Source organism: Malania oleifera, chromosome 5, assembly GCF_029873635.1.
Source record: "Malania oleifera isolate guangnan ecotype guangnan chromosome 5, ASM2987363v1, whole genome shotgun sequence".
Classification (NCBI taxonomy): domain Eukaryota; kingdom Viridiplantae; phylum Streptophyta; class Magnoliopsida; order Santalales; family Ximeniaceae; genus Malania; species Malania oleifera.
The window spans coordinates 45,505,268-45,520,677 of record NC_080421.1 but is presented as its reverse complement, the minus strand read 5'-3'; the positions used below and the strand labels follow the sequence as shown (position 1 = coordinate 45,520,677).

At 33.7% G+C, this 15,410-nt stretch overlaps 1 protein-coding gene across 2 annotated transcripts; it reads left to right on the top strand.

The window, feature by feature from the left end:
• The first annotated feature begins 795 nt into the window (after positions 1-795).
• On the top strand, positions 796-15,325 carry LOC131155083 (NADH dehydrogenase [ubiquinone] 1 alpha subcomplex subunit 9, mitochondrial). 2 transcript variants are annotated; one of them, XR_009136745.1, is made up of 13 exons: positions 796-1,022; positions 1,181-1,277; positions 1,773-1,837; positions 2,146-2,231; positions 2,365-2,449; positions 2,537-2,607; positions 11,298-11,429; positions 12,841-12,956; positions 13,101-13,224; positions 13,308-13,376; positions 14,034-14,154; positions 14,612-14,812; positions 15,019-15,325. XR_009136745.1 is itself a non-coding variant. In XM_058108003.1 (12 exons), the coding sequence occupies exons 1-12, from the start codon at positions 926-928 to the stop codon at positions 14,749-14,751; spliced, it is 1,203 nt and encodes a 400-aa protein (XP_057963986.1). In that variant the 5' UTR covers positions 798-925; the 3' UTR covers positions 14,752-15,325. The 2 variants fall into 2 exon arrangements, 1 of the variants encoding a protein (XP_057963986.1); XM_058108003.1 differs by having other exon boundaries at positions 798-1,022; positions 14,612-15,325.
• The last annotated feature ends 85 nt before the right edge of the window (positions 15,326-15,410 follow it).

Here is a 15,410-nt window from a genome sequence, read left to right as displayed (position 1 = left end):
TTTACCCTCCCTTTGGAGTTGTGGGTTCAACTTCAAGGGACGCAGGATTAGTCACGTGGACCGTAAAACGAACGCGTGGATACTCGGTGCGTATTCCAAAAAAAAAAAGAGACATATCTTTAAATCGTAACTTGCACAACTCTAAACAATATAGTGATCTTAGTGCTGGAATGCTCTCGGTGGCCACTAGGAAGCTCTTTTTGCCCTTAGTTGTAGGTGATTATCATCAAGATGTGGATGCTAAAATTGGTTTATCGATTTTTTTATACTAGTAAGAAGGAAAAAATGGGATTTGTTTAGCTGTGAAATTGTGGTGTATAATTTTTATTTTTAAATAATTATAAAAATGCCGTCATATTTTTCAACTTTTCAAGGTTTACATAGGAAATGTGAAAAAAACAAAAAGAATATTTCCACCTTCCTATACAGCTTGAAAAATTAGAGAATAAGAGGGCATATTTTTATAATTATTTGAAATGCTAAAAAAGAAATTATTTTTCACAAGTAATATGGCCTAGTTTTTTATTATATTTTTCTATGTCAAATATGAATAAAAATTATGAAAAAAAAAAATTTAATGGCCCATAATATTTTATTATTTTTAATTTTTAAAAATAAGTTGCTTCAAATTGCATAAATTCAGCAAGTTAATGTTCTTTGGCAATTTGTTTTTGTATCTCTGCTTATTTAATATATTCATATTTTATATTTAAGTTGTGAACATTTTTTTATCCACAATGTCTGAAAAAAAAAAAAAAAAGTCTAAAAGGCAAATGGGTTGGGTCGACCCGCCCCGCACACATCGTTGAGAACTTGAGAGTAGCTGCCCAATACGCATACGCTGCACCCAGGCGCAGGTTAGAATCTTTCTGCCTTCTTCTCCTCCCTGTCTTGCCTCTCTCCACTTGCCTGCTGTAGGCTCAGAATGATGCAGGCAGTTTCCAGGCGAGTATGGCACCACTCCATAAATCCCGTTCCTGCAATCTCCTCCCTGAAATCTCTCCAGCCGCAGTCTGATCACTGTAATCTATCTTCTGTCTATGCCTTTCTAGGGTTTTGTTTACATTTCTGAAGATGCTGATAGGACATATGTCATTCTAGGGTTGCAATGATTCCATATTTTTGTAACGGAATGTGAGTGTTTTTTTCACATTGTAATGTATGCTGATATTGCTTGTAGATTACGGTGCTGATCATCCACGATGCGTTTCTACACTTCCCACCAGAGGCGTGGGCCATTTAGTTCGCAAGGGCACAGGTGGCAGATCATCTGTAAGGTAATGTTGTCAATTTCTTATTGTTAATACGCTTGTCAGGCTACGTTTAGGATCATCAATTTCAGGCTTGAATTTGGATTTGTGTTGATTTGACCAAAGCTAAAAAAAAAGAAAAAAAAAATGTTGCGTATTGTACAAATTCACGCGCATCCACATTCAAGCTCCACACTTCAAGCTCCTGAACACAGGGTCAGCTTATTTGATTGTGGGTTCATTTTCATTTTATCTCCAGCTTATATTCTATAGTGATATGCTTAAACTGCTTAGGAGAACTAAGTTCTAAGTTTCACTTTGAGTTGGATGAAATTGTTTGCTTTCATAATTTGGGAGTTCTGTGTCTGTCAGTGGCATTAGTGCTAATTTGTTGTGTTCAGCTGCTGCACCTTCTAAGTCTGATTGTGAGGTTTTCTTTTGATTTTACTCTGGAGTTCCATTCCAAGGGATTGAATTTAGTTTGTATTGCCTTGTAAATCATATTTGTGTTGTCTTTGGCAGTGGCATTGTAGTTACCGTTTTTGGAGCTACTGGGTTTCTTGGTCGATATGTTGTGCAACAACTTGGTTAGTTGAATGTGAACTTTATTTTTTCTCAGAAGTGCCCCTGTTGAATGATGCAAGAATTCTTGTTCATTATGTTCTTAAACAATGTGCTATATTTTTCGCTGTTTCTGTTTACAGTTTTTTCTATTATCTGTACACAAAACCTTTTTATCTTAAGCTATGTGATTTTGTTTCTAAGTTTTTTGTTTCTCAAATATTATTTCAGCAGTATGAATAAAGCTTTTGTTATCTTAGTTCTTGATTATCTTTTGTTTTTTTTTCTTTCAATTCTGTTCTGCTCATGCTTTACGTTTTCTCTTTATTTCTAGCTAAAATGGGATCTCAAGTGTTGGTACCTTTCCGAGGTTCGGAGGATTGTCATCGTCATCTAAAATTGATGGGCGATTTGGGCCAGGTCGAATAGTAATCTGTTTTCCACCATGTTTAAATTTCATGTTTATATTATTTGATTCACATGGTTTTAACTTCAATGATCAATTCTACAAATTATGTTGTCACTATTTCCTTTCTGCATTTATAATCTACAGATTGTACCAATGAAATATGATCCAAGAGATGAAAATTCAATTAAGGCAGTGATGGCGAAGGCAAATGTTGTTCTCAATCTTATTGGTGAGGATTCTTTTGTCTTTGCCATTTGTGTTCTATATACCTTGATGGCCTTCAATGTCTGAATTTACTGATCCTCCTTGTTGGCAGGGAAGGAATACGAGACAAGAAATTATAGCTTTGAGGAAGTTAATTTTTCTATGGCTGAGCAACTTGCAATGGTAGGTTCCTCTTCTTATATTTTCTTCATTTTATATAATTTTTTTCAGGGTTTTAAAAAGGCTTAATCCAGGCTCACCTCAAGGCACAACATGCCTAAAACGCCTTGAGGCTCAATCTAAAATACCAAATTCCAAAAAGGCTAAAGCATTATATGCTTAGGCTTACACACTTTTATAAAAGGCGCTCCTTTTGCGCCTTTTAGGTTGAGGCTTACGCATTTTGGGTGTTTGATTCTCTAGTAAAAAATGGTTAAAATATTTTAACTACATGTTTGTATAGAAGGAATCTCATAATACTCTTGAACCTCAATCTTTCCAAAATAACAGAGTTGTATCTTAGATCATGACAATAGTGTAAACTTTGTAATAGTATAGCTATCTCTTGTCACGATTTATGTCATGTATTCAAGTTACCAATTTTTGAATGGTCGACAAGTAGTTTGCAAAGTATATATAACTTTTCTTTCTTACATTATATTTGTGATTTTCTTAATTTTTCTTTATTTTAAAATATATAAAATTTATTTACATTTTTTTATTCTTAAAAATAAATTCTTAAAGGCTTATGCCCCAATGCCGTAAGGCTTGTGCCTCTCCTTTTAAGGGTTAAAACTCCTTGCCTTACATCTTCGTCTTTTAAAACATTGATTTTGTTAAATTCTGATATAATTGATACTGAGAAATTGTTTTTCCCCAGTACTCATACAATGGAAAATATGATATGAAAGATGTAGCCTTGTTGTCATGCTATTGGGGCAAGCTTGGATTTGTAGGTTTAATTTTTATATTATGCAGCCTATTGCTGTAATCTCTCATCATTGTTGCAGTCTCATTCTGGGCCTGCCATCAGAAATTTTGTGCTACTTGTTTAATAGGCTTGTTATACTTGCACCTTACTTGTTAAAAATATTGTGATATATGTGGAAGTTTTGAAGTTCTGGAGTTAATTTATGACATATTTGAGTTCTCTAGTTGGTGAAAATTTATCATGTATTTAGTAATTATGTAATTTAGGAAAATAGAAATGGTATTATGCATGCAAAATTTCATTGCAGGTACTTTTATTAACAATAAATTGTTAACTATTTTATTGCTAAAATTTTTGAATTTTAAAAAATTCAATATTCAGTTTTTATATCAAAACTCATTAGTCCTAGCCAATGGTTTTTATTTAGTAAAAGAAATTCATTGAAAGGGCAGCAGGGTGGTTGATTGCTGTACTCTGGGTTAGTTCTAGCCAATGTTTTGAAAGGAAAATTAGGTAGGCGTTTTGACTCTGAAGAGGAAGGCGTAAGTCTATGAGAATTTAATTTTTAGATGAAATGTAAATAAATTACATATATTTGAAAAATTAAGATAAAATTGAGAAAAAATCACAAATAATTTTTTTTTAAAAATAAATATAATTTGTAAACTACTTTTTGACCATTTAAAAAATGCTAACTTGAGTTCAATACATAAATCATGACAAGAGATAGCTATAACATTACAAAAATCAAATTATTTTCATGATCTAAGGTACAAATCTCAATTATTTTGGAAAGGTTGAGGTTCAAGAGTTTTAGAAATCAACTTATGTTATGATATTCCTTTTATACAAATACGTAGCTAAAATTTTCTAGCCAAATCTAACTTGAGAATGACACACCTAAAATGCATAAGCCTCAACTAAAAAGACTCTAAAGGGACGCCTTTTGTACAAATGGGTAAGCCTCAGTTTGTAGTGTAATAGCCTTTTTAGAATTTAGTATTTTAGATTGAGCCTCAAGTTGTTTTAGGCATGTCTTGCCGCTTGCCTCAAGACGAACGCTGATTGAGCCTTTTAAAACGTTACTCCTAGCTAAGTCGGTGGGTTATATGAATTATTTTCACTGTTCTGCTCTATCTATGGCTATATTTTCTGTTATATTCCTGGAGATCTTTGTTGGTAACTTAATCCATGTTCTTTGCCTTTGTGTTTGTTGCTTTCAACTTGAATCAAATCACTTTTTGTGTACTGTGCGATCATATATCCTTCTTGTGCATTTTCTAACCATCTTGAATGATTTTTCCTTATTTTTTCTTCTATTTGGCCACTTATAACTATTATCAAAGTATGATTGTGTGTGCCATACACGATGACTTGCAAGCATGTAATTTTTCTAAAGACACTTATCCACTTCATTTTGATTTGCTTTAACTCTACCGATCATAATCTTTATCTCTCTTTTTGATGGTGTAATCAGCCTATCATAATGGAAGTAGTCGTTGTTATTTTTCCATTGGCCATTAATTTTCATTATACTTCCATTTCATTTATTAGAAAATGGCATTACGTATCATCAGCCTGCTTGCTGTCAAACTTTAGGATTTTAAAGTGGTAATTATCTTATATTATTTTCTAAATAGGATAACCCAATAGATTTTTCATGTGCTTTCCTCATCTTGCTCCAAACTTGTTTCTGCACTAGCTCGTGTTCTGTCTTTATAAGTTTGAATTGGAAATAATAATATAAAGGCCAAATTTTAGAGCATGAAGAACAAGTCCTCTAAAACTCTATTGTCATTCTCTGCTTCAAAAATGGGATCTGATATGTGACGCCCTTTGGTCTTTTGCTGAAACTATCTGTTGATTGTAACCCTCACCGATAAGAGGCTTTCCTATACACTGGCAATAGTGAAATTAATTGAAGTGAAGGAGCTTGCTAGCTGATAAGCAAGCAATGAACTTCTCTGAATTCGTATCCTGTTTGGTTGGGACTAAAATATTTGTCCTATTTTCCATTGTTTGCAGGAACGAAAAAAAGAGAGCTATTTAAACTGGAAATATGTTTATATCTTTCATCTATGTGTAGAAAATAACCTAAAGGAAGAAAGTAAAATTGTCTCTAACCAAAGCAAGAATTTTTTTTTTTTTTTAAACAAAATTGACTTCCTCCCCCTCAGAAAATTGTTTATTTTTTTTCTTTTTCTATTTTCTATTGGAAAATAGTTTCTGTTTGATCAAATGGAGCCTATGTCTTTGTACCATTTCTGCTCTCATATCTAATATTTGGCAGTAACAATTGATCTCAAGTCTAAGTGGTCTTATTTTTCAACTTCTCACTTCCTTAAGGTAGTTTCCCTAACAATATTGTGAGATGAGTGGCAGAGTGAGGCAATGTCAGCTTTGAGGATTCAAATGCACTATGTTTGGAATTATAGAGATTTTTGAACAATCTTGTAAACTGTTATTTTTCAGGATTTTTCCTATTCTCGCAGCACTTTATATAGTGGTATTTTATTAGGCAATGATTTAGTGGATTCTAGTAGTATTTTGTTGTTGAAGGGTTTATTTATTATGAAAGAAGTATCCTAGTAGTATTTATGCTTCCTTTATTTGCTTGATTTTCAAGCACATTAGGCCTATAAATATGCGACTGTAATAGGTTTTCATTTGGAATTGAATTTTGTGTGAGGGCATGAGCATGGTTGTTAAAATCGGGATCCTATGTAGGATTGCTAGGTTGGTTTGCAAGATCAGATCATAGAATTGGATTGAGGACCTTAAGATTCTGCTAAATAGATAAATAAATATGAAAAATGATTTGCATGCTTTTTCATAAATTTCTATGACATAAGCCTACAAAGTTGGATAATAAGTGTTGAAGACTCAAAAATTGCAAGTATATATAGTAGGGCCCACATATTAACCCCTCCCCCCACAAAAAAAATAAAAACTCAAAAATTTGCAAGTATATATAGTATAGCCCGCATATTAACCCCTCCTACCCCAACAAAAAAAAAAATAAAAAAATAAAAATGAAGTGTTCAAATTGTTGCATTTCTAACTTAATCAAACCGGCTTATAATGAATATGAAATAATAACTACTGAAAAAAGACAAGGACACAATTTTTAACACAAAGCAATCAAGAAATAACCATACAACATGAACATCTTTTTTATTTTTTATTTTTTATTATTTTTTATTATTTTATTTTATAGCAAACAAAAGCTGAACTATCAAGCTAGCTTCTATTGTAAATGTCAGCATCCAGACCACCATTTGTTCACTAGTATCACTAAGACCATCATCATTAACTTAATCAAGACCATCATAAAAATCATCATCATCCATCGTCTTAAACGTCCACAAATTTGCTGAAATTTCTGTTGAAATTTCTGCTTCCCGTAACCCTTGAAATTTAAATGCCAGTTGATTTCTGTCTTATAAAATTTCTGTCAAAATTTTAGAGATTCATCTGAAAAAACTTAGATATTAGCAATACATTTATATTTTACCATTTATATTTAAATTATATATATTTGTATAAAAAAATTATCCGAGTTTATGAATTTCATGTTTAATAACTGAATATATTTAATAAGAATATTAAATTACAGCTACTGCAACTAATACACGACATAGCTATTATTGAGGTATTTACTTTTATAATATATTAGTAGTTTAGTACTAGTAGTTGCATTATTATGTCTATTAACGATTTGTAAAGTTTCATAAAAAGATTCCATGCTTTATTTATCTATCTTCATTCTTAACGTTTAAAGTCTGCACCCCTTAATAATCATGAATGAACCAAAAACCAGATTTTTGAGTCATAAATTTTTATTAATATAACATAAACCAAATCACTAAAATTTCAAAAGCCCATGTAATAATCTTTTCTTTTCTTAAAAAATAGGGCAAAAGAGACAAACCTCCCTTGAGGTTTGGAAAAAAGATAAGGACCTCCCTTGAGGTTTTAAAAATCCCATGGACCTCCCTTTAGGTTTCAAAAGTGACACAAACCTCTTTTGACATTTGATTTTTGAGACACTTACACCCCTTAAAAGGGTTGTCTTTTTGTAAAATAGAAAGGGAGGTTTGTCTTTTTACAAACCTCAAGCGAGGTTAATAAAAATTAGGGCAAAAGATACTAACCTTCCTTAAGATTTTTGTCATTTTGACAAACCTTAAGGGAGGTCTGTAAAATTCTTGAAAACTCAGGAGAGGTCGTTGGAATTTTGGAAACATTAGGGTGGTGGGTGTCTTTTACCCTAAAAAATAAGATAAGACAAAATTTTCACTTTGTTTATAAATCTATTTGAATTCCAATGAAATTTCATTCTATAGTTAAAATTTTGACAAGTTTCACTAAAATTTCAAGATTTTAATAAATTTCGGATGATTAATTGAAATTTTGATGGACATTATGTAAGATAGAAATTGACAATCATTTTGATTTCGATGGTGATAGAAAGTGGAATTTTTGACGAAAATTTCGACAATTTTGCAGAAATTTTAGACCATGGTTGGTCCCATTATTCTTCCTCATTGGAGAATGAGTGCCCCCTACCCTTCTTGCTTAGCTGTAGCCAATAAAAAAAAGCTTTAGCTGATCAATCCTCAACGACCTTGTCATTGTGCTGCAACCATCTGCCTTCTGCCCTGCACTTCTCCTGCACCAACTATCTGCACCATCACTGATGCAGTCCTCTTCGACCCTCCTCCTCTACATCCTAATATGTCCTAAAGGATCCCCTTTTCAACTTCAGGTCCGCATAACCTAACCATGCACTGGCCCAGGTATCTCTACATACGGGACCCAACTTCTTCATTAATGCCTAATTCCAAGCCCAAAACTTGGATCCATATCCAAATAAATCTACAGTCTATGGCTCTATGCCAAAAAATTTCACCCACTTTTTGGCCTACTTCTATCTAACCCAATCCAGTTGTTACTTGACAGTCAAGCTCAGATTTACTGAAGTAGAAGCTTGTTTGGCCCAGCTTCAACTCCTTTACATTACTCTCTCGTGTCAGGTCTAGTTAAAAAAAATGGTGCTCCTGGAGTGTTGGAGGGATCACATGCATATCCTTATAGAGCAATTTGTTCAAGATAAACAACAGTATGGCAGGGAAATAGGAGGCCTCTGTAGGGATATGAGAGACCTTTGGAGTAAAATGATGGAAGTAATAGTCCGCTTAGAGGTATTGATGGATGTGCAGGGAACTGAGACCATAGTTTTGACTACTCCAACATTCTTTGAGCCATACCAAATGGATTTTGTTAATGCTCACGACGTGCTATATTAAAATTTAAGCTGAGGCCAGCCACAGGATCTGAGGGCATAAAGGACATGCTAAATTTAACATCTAAGCCCAAAGAATCCATGAAGGAACTTGAGGCAGAAAGTGGAAACTACAAAGATTAAGCCATTGGTGCATGGTAAATATGTTGAACCCAAAGCTGACGACTCAAGTGAGGTTGCATTGTCGTTCCTGATAAGTTTATCTTAAACAACTATGCCCACTTGCATTCCTATGTATTTTTTAAGCTCGCTGATTAAGTTGTGACAAGTTTGCCTGGTTCTTTGATTCTTCATCCCTCAACTGGTTCAAATTCAAGGTCGAATTTTTACCCCGGGAGGGGGAGGGAGGGAAAGAATGATGCAATGTGAGCTTTGAGGATGCAAATTCATTATGTTTGGGATTATAGAGATTTTTTTAACAATCTTGTAATTTATTAATTTTTAGGATTTTTTCCTATTTTCGTATCATTTTATATAGTAGTATTTTAGTGAGCAAGAATTTAGTAGATTCAAAATATTGGGCAACTAAGAAACAACATATCCAAAAAATAAGGGCTTGTATAGTTGTGGAAAACAGTTTTCATTTTCCATTTCAGTTTTCCAAAAAAAAATGAGTCGGGCACTTGAACTATCGAACAAATGCTACTGACTTGTTTCAGCCGACCGACTCACCCTTCATGTTGTTTCAGCCGACTGACTCACCCTTCAGGCAGCCGAACCTCTAAAAGTTGAATTTTTGACTGTGTTTATTTGGGCACCCGAACCTTTGGCCGGGCACCCGAATCTCGCGAGTTAAAATATTTTTTATCAAATTTTTAAATTGAGTAAAATGGGTTAATATTCTTAATGGTCTTTTAAACAAATTAATTATGCCCATTGTATCCCCAACGGTCAAAAATTTCTCCTTGCCTATATATACTCATTCATTTGTCATAATTACGCTAGTTTTTCATTTTATGAAATGAATGAACAACAATAAAAAGTTTTGGTACTATTTGCTTCTGGAAATAGTTTTCTTTTTTATAATAAAATTTTTAAATAATTTGAAAAATGCCACCTTGTTTTCCAATTTTCTAAATTTATATGAAAAAGTTGAAAAACATTTTTTTAATATTATTTTCTAGATTTCTAACAATGACTTTGCGCATGGGAGACTGTAATTTGGATCTTGGACTTTGATTTGTGTGGATTATGTATTAGTTTCTTCCAATCCACCCAAATCCAAATTCAAGCCCCAAAATGCATGATCCCAAATGTACCTTATATAACTTTTACAAATTAAAAAAAAAATTTTAAAAGTATTTTGAAATCTAGGAATAAAAAATGAAACTCTTATTTTCTGCCTTTTTAATTCAAATGTTGAAAAATTAGAAATTAAGCTAAAATCTTTATAATTCTTTGAAAAACTAGAAAATGGAAATGGAAAATGTTTTCTAAAACTAAACGGGCCCAAAAATTTGTCGAAATAAGAATGCTAAGGGGCATGTGAGATGTGTGGTATAGCATAAAAAAGATAATTTAAGTAATGTATAGTGCCTATAGAAGATAAGGGAAGGATGGCTTAGATTGTTGGGGCATCTACAATGTAGACCAAATGGTGCAGGGGTGAGTAGTGAGCTAGTCCCTTGTCGTAAGAATTTAGTAGATTCTAGGGTTTACTTATTAGGAAAGAAGTATCATAGTAGTATTTTTGTTTCCTTTATTTGTTTGATTTCCAAGCGGATTAGGCCTATAAATATGTGATTGTAAAATAGGTTTTCAATTGGAGTTGAATTGTGAATTAAATTTGAGTTTAAAGGTTTACTGTTTACCTCTTTGTGAGGAAATGAGAAATTAAGTAAATGAGTTATGAGAGCCAGCTTCCTTGGCTCCTGTTCACTGCATGAGGTGGGATTCAAAGCAACAACAGAATGTATGTGGGCATGCTCAAGTTTTGGCCTATGGTTTTGTCTTGTTTATGTAACATTGCTAGTGCCTGCTGTTACTTTGGAAAATTCAGATATTAGTTCCTTTTATTTGGTCCTTTTTGGTGATTTTCGAAAGCTTTCTCAAACTAAACAATGGCTGGTTCTTGATGCTTTTGATGCTTGAGGGGGCTTGATTTATGGAAATTTGTTCCATGCATGGAAAAGACCATAGATTACTATCCTCTGTGTCTTGGAAGCTAGGGGAAGAAGTAAATCAATGATGTCTTAAATAGGAGCTGACGGAGTTTAAAAGTCTTAATTACCTATTGATCAATCATCAAAGTAATAACTGTGAAGTCCCTTCCCTTTCTCCTTTTTCTCTTTCTTTTTTTCCCCCATCATCCTTTCAATTCTGAGGCATTTTCTCTTCAGGTATGATGTTCTTCATAGGTTTTAAATTGTTCTCAATGGCACATTTCTTGCATAACTTTCATGCTGTTTTTCCTTTTTTGAGAAATTTCATTGATGTAATTTATAACTACGTGTTCCCTGCTCTTCGTTTCATCTTCATGAGTAGTCTCTCATCACAATTGACCTGTAATCTTCTGTATCTTTGTGATTATCCTGTTGTTGTCATGTTAATATGTTATACGACGGTGCATTTTTTTTTTTTTTGGTGGTGAATTTCTTCATGTGCTTAATGTGGTTGGGCTCATTGTTGTTTGTGCAGATTGCTAAAGAACATGGTGGCATTATGAGATTCATATATGTTTCTTGCTTAGGAGCATCTCCAGCATCTCCATCCAGAATGCGGAGGGCTAAAGCTGCTGCCGAGGAAGCTATTCTAAGGGAATTACCCGAGGTGTGACTATTTTTTGGTTTAAACTGCTCTTGTTTGGTTCCCTGTAGCCTTTCTGCTGTTATATCATTCCAGCTGATCTTTACTGAACAGGATTACAGATAACATAAAGATGTACATATGGAACTTGAACCAGTAAAACTGTACCCTTTTTTATGCTGAATGCATCTTTGACCATTGATCTTTAGTTTGCTTTTTCAATGATTGGTGGTAGCAAATGAATAGCATCAAAGTGGTTAGTGGATTTTTGCCAACCAACAGAAATGAAGTGTCGTAATTTTAAGGAGAATATGTAAATGATGTATCATGTATTAGCAAATATGGAGCAAAATGTTTCCCTTTAAATGGAAAAATTAATATCTGATTTGTTAAACATGCCATGTATTCCAGCTGGACTGAATTAACTAGAATATTGTTTTTCAAATCTCTTATTGTTGAAGTGGGTGTGTTGCACAATTGCATTCAATTATGCTTTTGTGGTTTGGAAATATTTATGTTCAAGTGCATGCTTTCTTTTTTTTTTTTAATTTTTTTAATTTTTTTTTCCCTGAAGCATGCTTTTGTATCTCATATTGGTTGAAGAGTCAATTCAATCCTTTTGTGATTACTGCTATTTAGATATGGTTTTGTTATGAACTTGCTTGTATTGTGTGTTATCAACTTGGGATATTGACTTTGGAAGCACAGATGGCGACAATTTTCATGAAGCATTAGGATGTGGTAATATGATTTCAAATTCTCATTGTGCTGCAAACTGGTCTTAAGTGATGTTTATTTTTGTATTTGATCCGTGGGTTTGTAAAAACATAAGAATGGTATTGTTCATGAGCACAAATTTCCCCTGATTTCTGTAAATATAATTCCTCCTTAATATCAAGGTGCTTAATGTCACTCCAATGTGTGGTAAGCAGAAGTCATGACCTACAGGTTGAGCAATTTTGGATAATGTGCTAGAAACAAAGAAAATTATATTCATGATTGGTTACAGAGTTTGAGCAATCATCCTCAACATGTTTAATTTTCACGCGCGTGCGCACACACACACTGCTTTATGCACATGTGTGCATGAGGTTCTTTTTCTGCTAGTCACTAGGCAAGAAACAATCAAAGAAAAATGCACCAACATATAAAAACACTGGTCAAATCAGAGCTGATGACTGCATAAGAATTTATGAGTCAACTTGTAAGAGACATAAGTAAAAAGGAAATGCAATTCATTTTTAGGTAGAATTCAAGATTTTGAGGTTTATGGTGCAAGATATATAAAGATCAATGTAAAGATTTGACATCAACGGCAATGATTTTGCTTGGACAATGCAAAAAACAATTTATCAACTAGATGCTCTCCTAATTTTGGTTTACTTTTCTGTTGCTTTCAGAAGTGGGGTTTCTGACTTACGCTATCCATCTTCAGGCCACAATTATGAAACCTGCTGTATTGATCGGTACAGAAGATCGGATTTTAAATCGATGGGCTCAGTTTGTGAAAAAGTGGAGCTTTCTTCCTCTCATTGGGGATGGATCTACCAAGTATCTCTTGAAATCTATTGCAAATCTGTTGGCTGCAGCTTTTTACTGGAAAAAATATCACAATTTTGCTAATTACCTGTTGCACTGATATATTTTCAATGTGAACCTTTCACAGATGCTTTTCTTGTGATGCCTTCATTGCAGAATCCAGCCTGTATATGTTGTTGATGTTGCGGCTGCAATTGTTGCAGCCTTGAAAGATAATGGCACCAGTATGGGAAAAGTTTATGAACTTGGTGGGCCAGAGGTCTTTACTGTGCATGAATTGGTAACTTTCAGTATCTCTTGTTTTCTTCAAGTTGTGAGGGTCAAGGTGTGGGAATTCCTATTGAACTCAGAAGTGTTCTGCAGGCAGAGCTTATGTATGACACAATCCGTGAATGGCCTCATTATGTGAAAATTCCTTTTCCCATTGCCAAGGTGAGTGTGTACACTGTACTTTTGAGGACTTTTTAGATAACAACAACAAGAACAAAATATTCGGTGTTGACATATAGAATTTTTTTCAAGTTTTTCTGTTGGAGATGAATGTATTTTCTGAACCTTCAATTTAGTGTCCTGCAACTTCTTTTGGGTGCTTTAAAAGAATAAGCCACTTCAATTTTCCACTTTGAAAGGAAAAGTATTGAAGAAAAAAAATGATGAGAGTACTTTAATCTATTTCTACCTTCTCAATTTTCTAGTAGGCATTCCCATATTATGCCAGGTTAATGATTCTTTTTCATGGAAAAATTGCTGCGATCATTAAATGATAATTTCTGTATTCATCAGTGAAGTTTCACTGCTTGTCCATGAAAGGTTATCTGATTTGCTACATATGGGCCCACTTAAATTTACAGACATTTGTGCTTTATTGACTGCAGTTTGACCCATTCCCCTCAACACCCCCCCCCCCAAAAAAAAAATAATTCAGGCTGAACAAACCAATGGAAAACATAAATATGATTCAAGTTCTGTTCCACGCTATTGCATTTTTGTGGCCATTAACATACAGGTGTTTAGTGGATGTTTGGATGAACCCCAGCTTCTGAAAATGATTTGTGACAAATTATCTCATAACTTGAGTTGGGGTTTCAGGCTTTGGCTTCTCCTCGAGAAATATTACTCAAGAAGATTCCATTTCCATTACCTACTCCTGACATATTCAACCTGGATCAGATCAATGCCTTTAGCATGGATACAGTTGTATCAGAAAATGGTTAGTGTGGTGTTTTTAGTGTAAAGCTTCCTATATACTTTCTTTTTCTGGCTCCTTTTGGATCAAGGATTTTGTTTGGAGAAAGGAAAGGAATGGAAAATAGGAAGGAAAGTCATTTTCCATTATATTTTTTTTTTTCTCTATATCAAATGCTTCCAAAAATAAAAATATGGTTTAATATCTTAAAGTATTAAAAAAAAAAATCAAATGTTAATGATGTATAAAATAAACATAATTATAAAATCAACTTTATGTTTATTGATTTGGTGTGTATATATATATATATTCCTCATTTTCTTTGATAGTAAAACATGAATTCGTAAATTCCTTTGTATTTCCATCTCCTTTCCTCAATGTTTTCCAAATGCCAAACAGGACCTTCTTGTACATTATAACGATATTTTTTTTCCCAAGTTAATGCAACTGATGCTTTTTATTTTTGTGGTGGATTATTCAGCTTTAACTTTCAATGATCTTGGTATTGTGCCGCATAAGTTGAAGGGTTATCCTGTTGAATTCCTTACCTCATATCGCAAAGGTGGCCCACAATATGGCTCCACAGTCAGTGAAAGAGTTTCTCCAGAATCGTGGCCATGATGTTCATTGGATTTAATTTTCAGACCTCCTTCTATTGCCCACCCAACCCGGGACTAAGCAGGTATGCAATGCCTCCATCTTTACAAAGATCGTGGAAAGACTTTTCAAGTGCAAGATATTTTTCATTGTACTTGCTACACAAACATCTCAATGACATTTTGCCAATAAAGTTGGAGATGTTTGTTGATTGCTATTTATGGCTATTGCAACACTAACTTCCTTGGACATTGGAGAGTTGCTGATGAGATTATATTACTGACACTGTAGGTTTCAGAGGAGGGCCTCATTCCTGAAAAATAACTATAGGAGAGAATAAAGAAATGGAAGATCTTTCAATGATTTAATGTTGTATGATTTTGAGAAATATTTTGATCACTTGTAATCCTGAAAAAGTTTCCAAGGATTTGTTTTGGCTGCTTCTCAGGCCGCAGGGTTTAGTTGCATTGTTGTCCCTATTATTTTATCTGCTGCTTTCTCACATGTGTATTCTACTTGATTTTTGATGTTTTGAATCTCATACCTGAATCCCATTTTCGGTTAAGGGTAATTTATAAGGTACAGCATTGAGGTGGCCTGAGGCTCTGTTTGGTGTGTGCCTATTTATTTTTAAGGGTAATTGAATGTTTGCCCCCCCGCACATATCACACTTTCCACCTGGA

Coding starts and splice junctions, on each gene's coding strand:
- LOC131155083 (XM_058108003.1), top strand. CDS start 926: ATGATGCAGGCAGTTTCCAGGCGAGTATGGCACCACTCCATAAATCCC. Junction 2,232..2,364: donor TGATGGGCGATTTGGGCCAG/GTCGAATAGTAA, acceptor TATAATCTACAG/ATTGTACCAATGAAATATGA. Junction 2,450..2,536: donor TGTTGTTCTCAATCTTATTG/GTGAGGATTCTT, acceptor CCTTGTTGGCAG/GGAAGGAATACGAGACAAGA.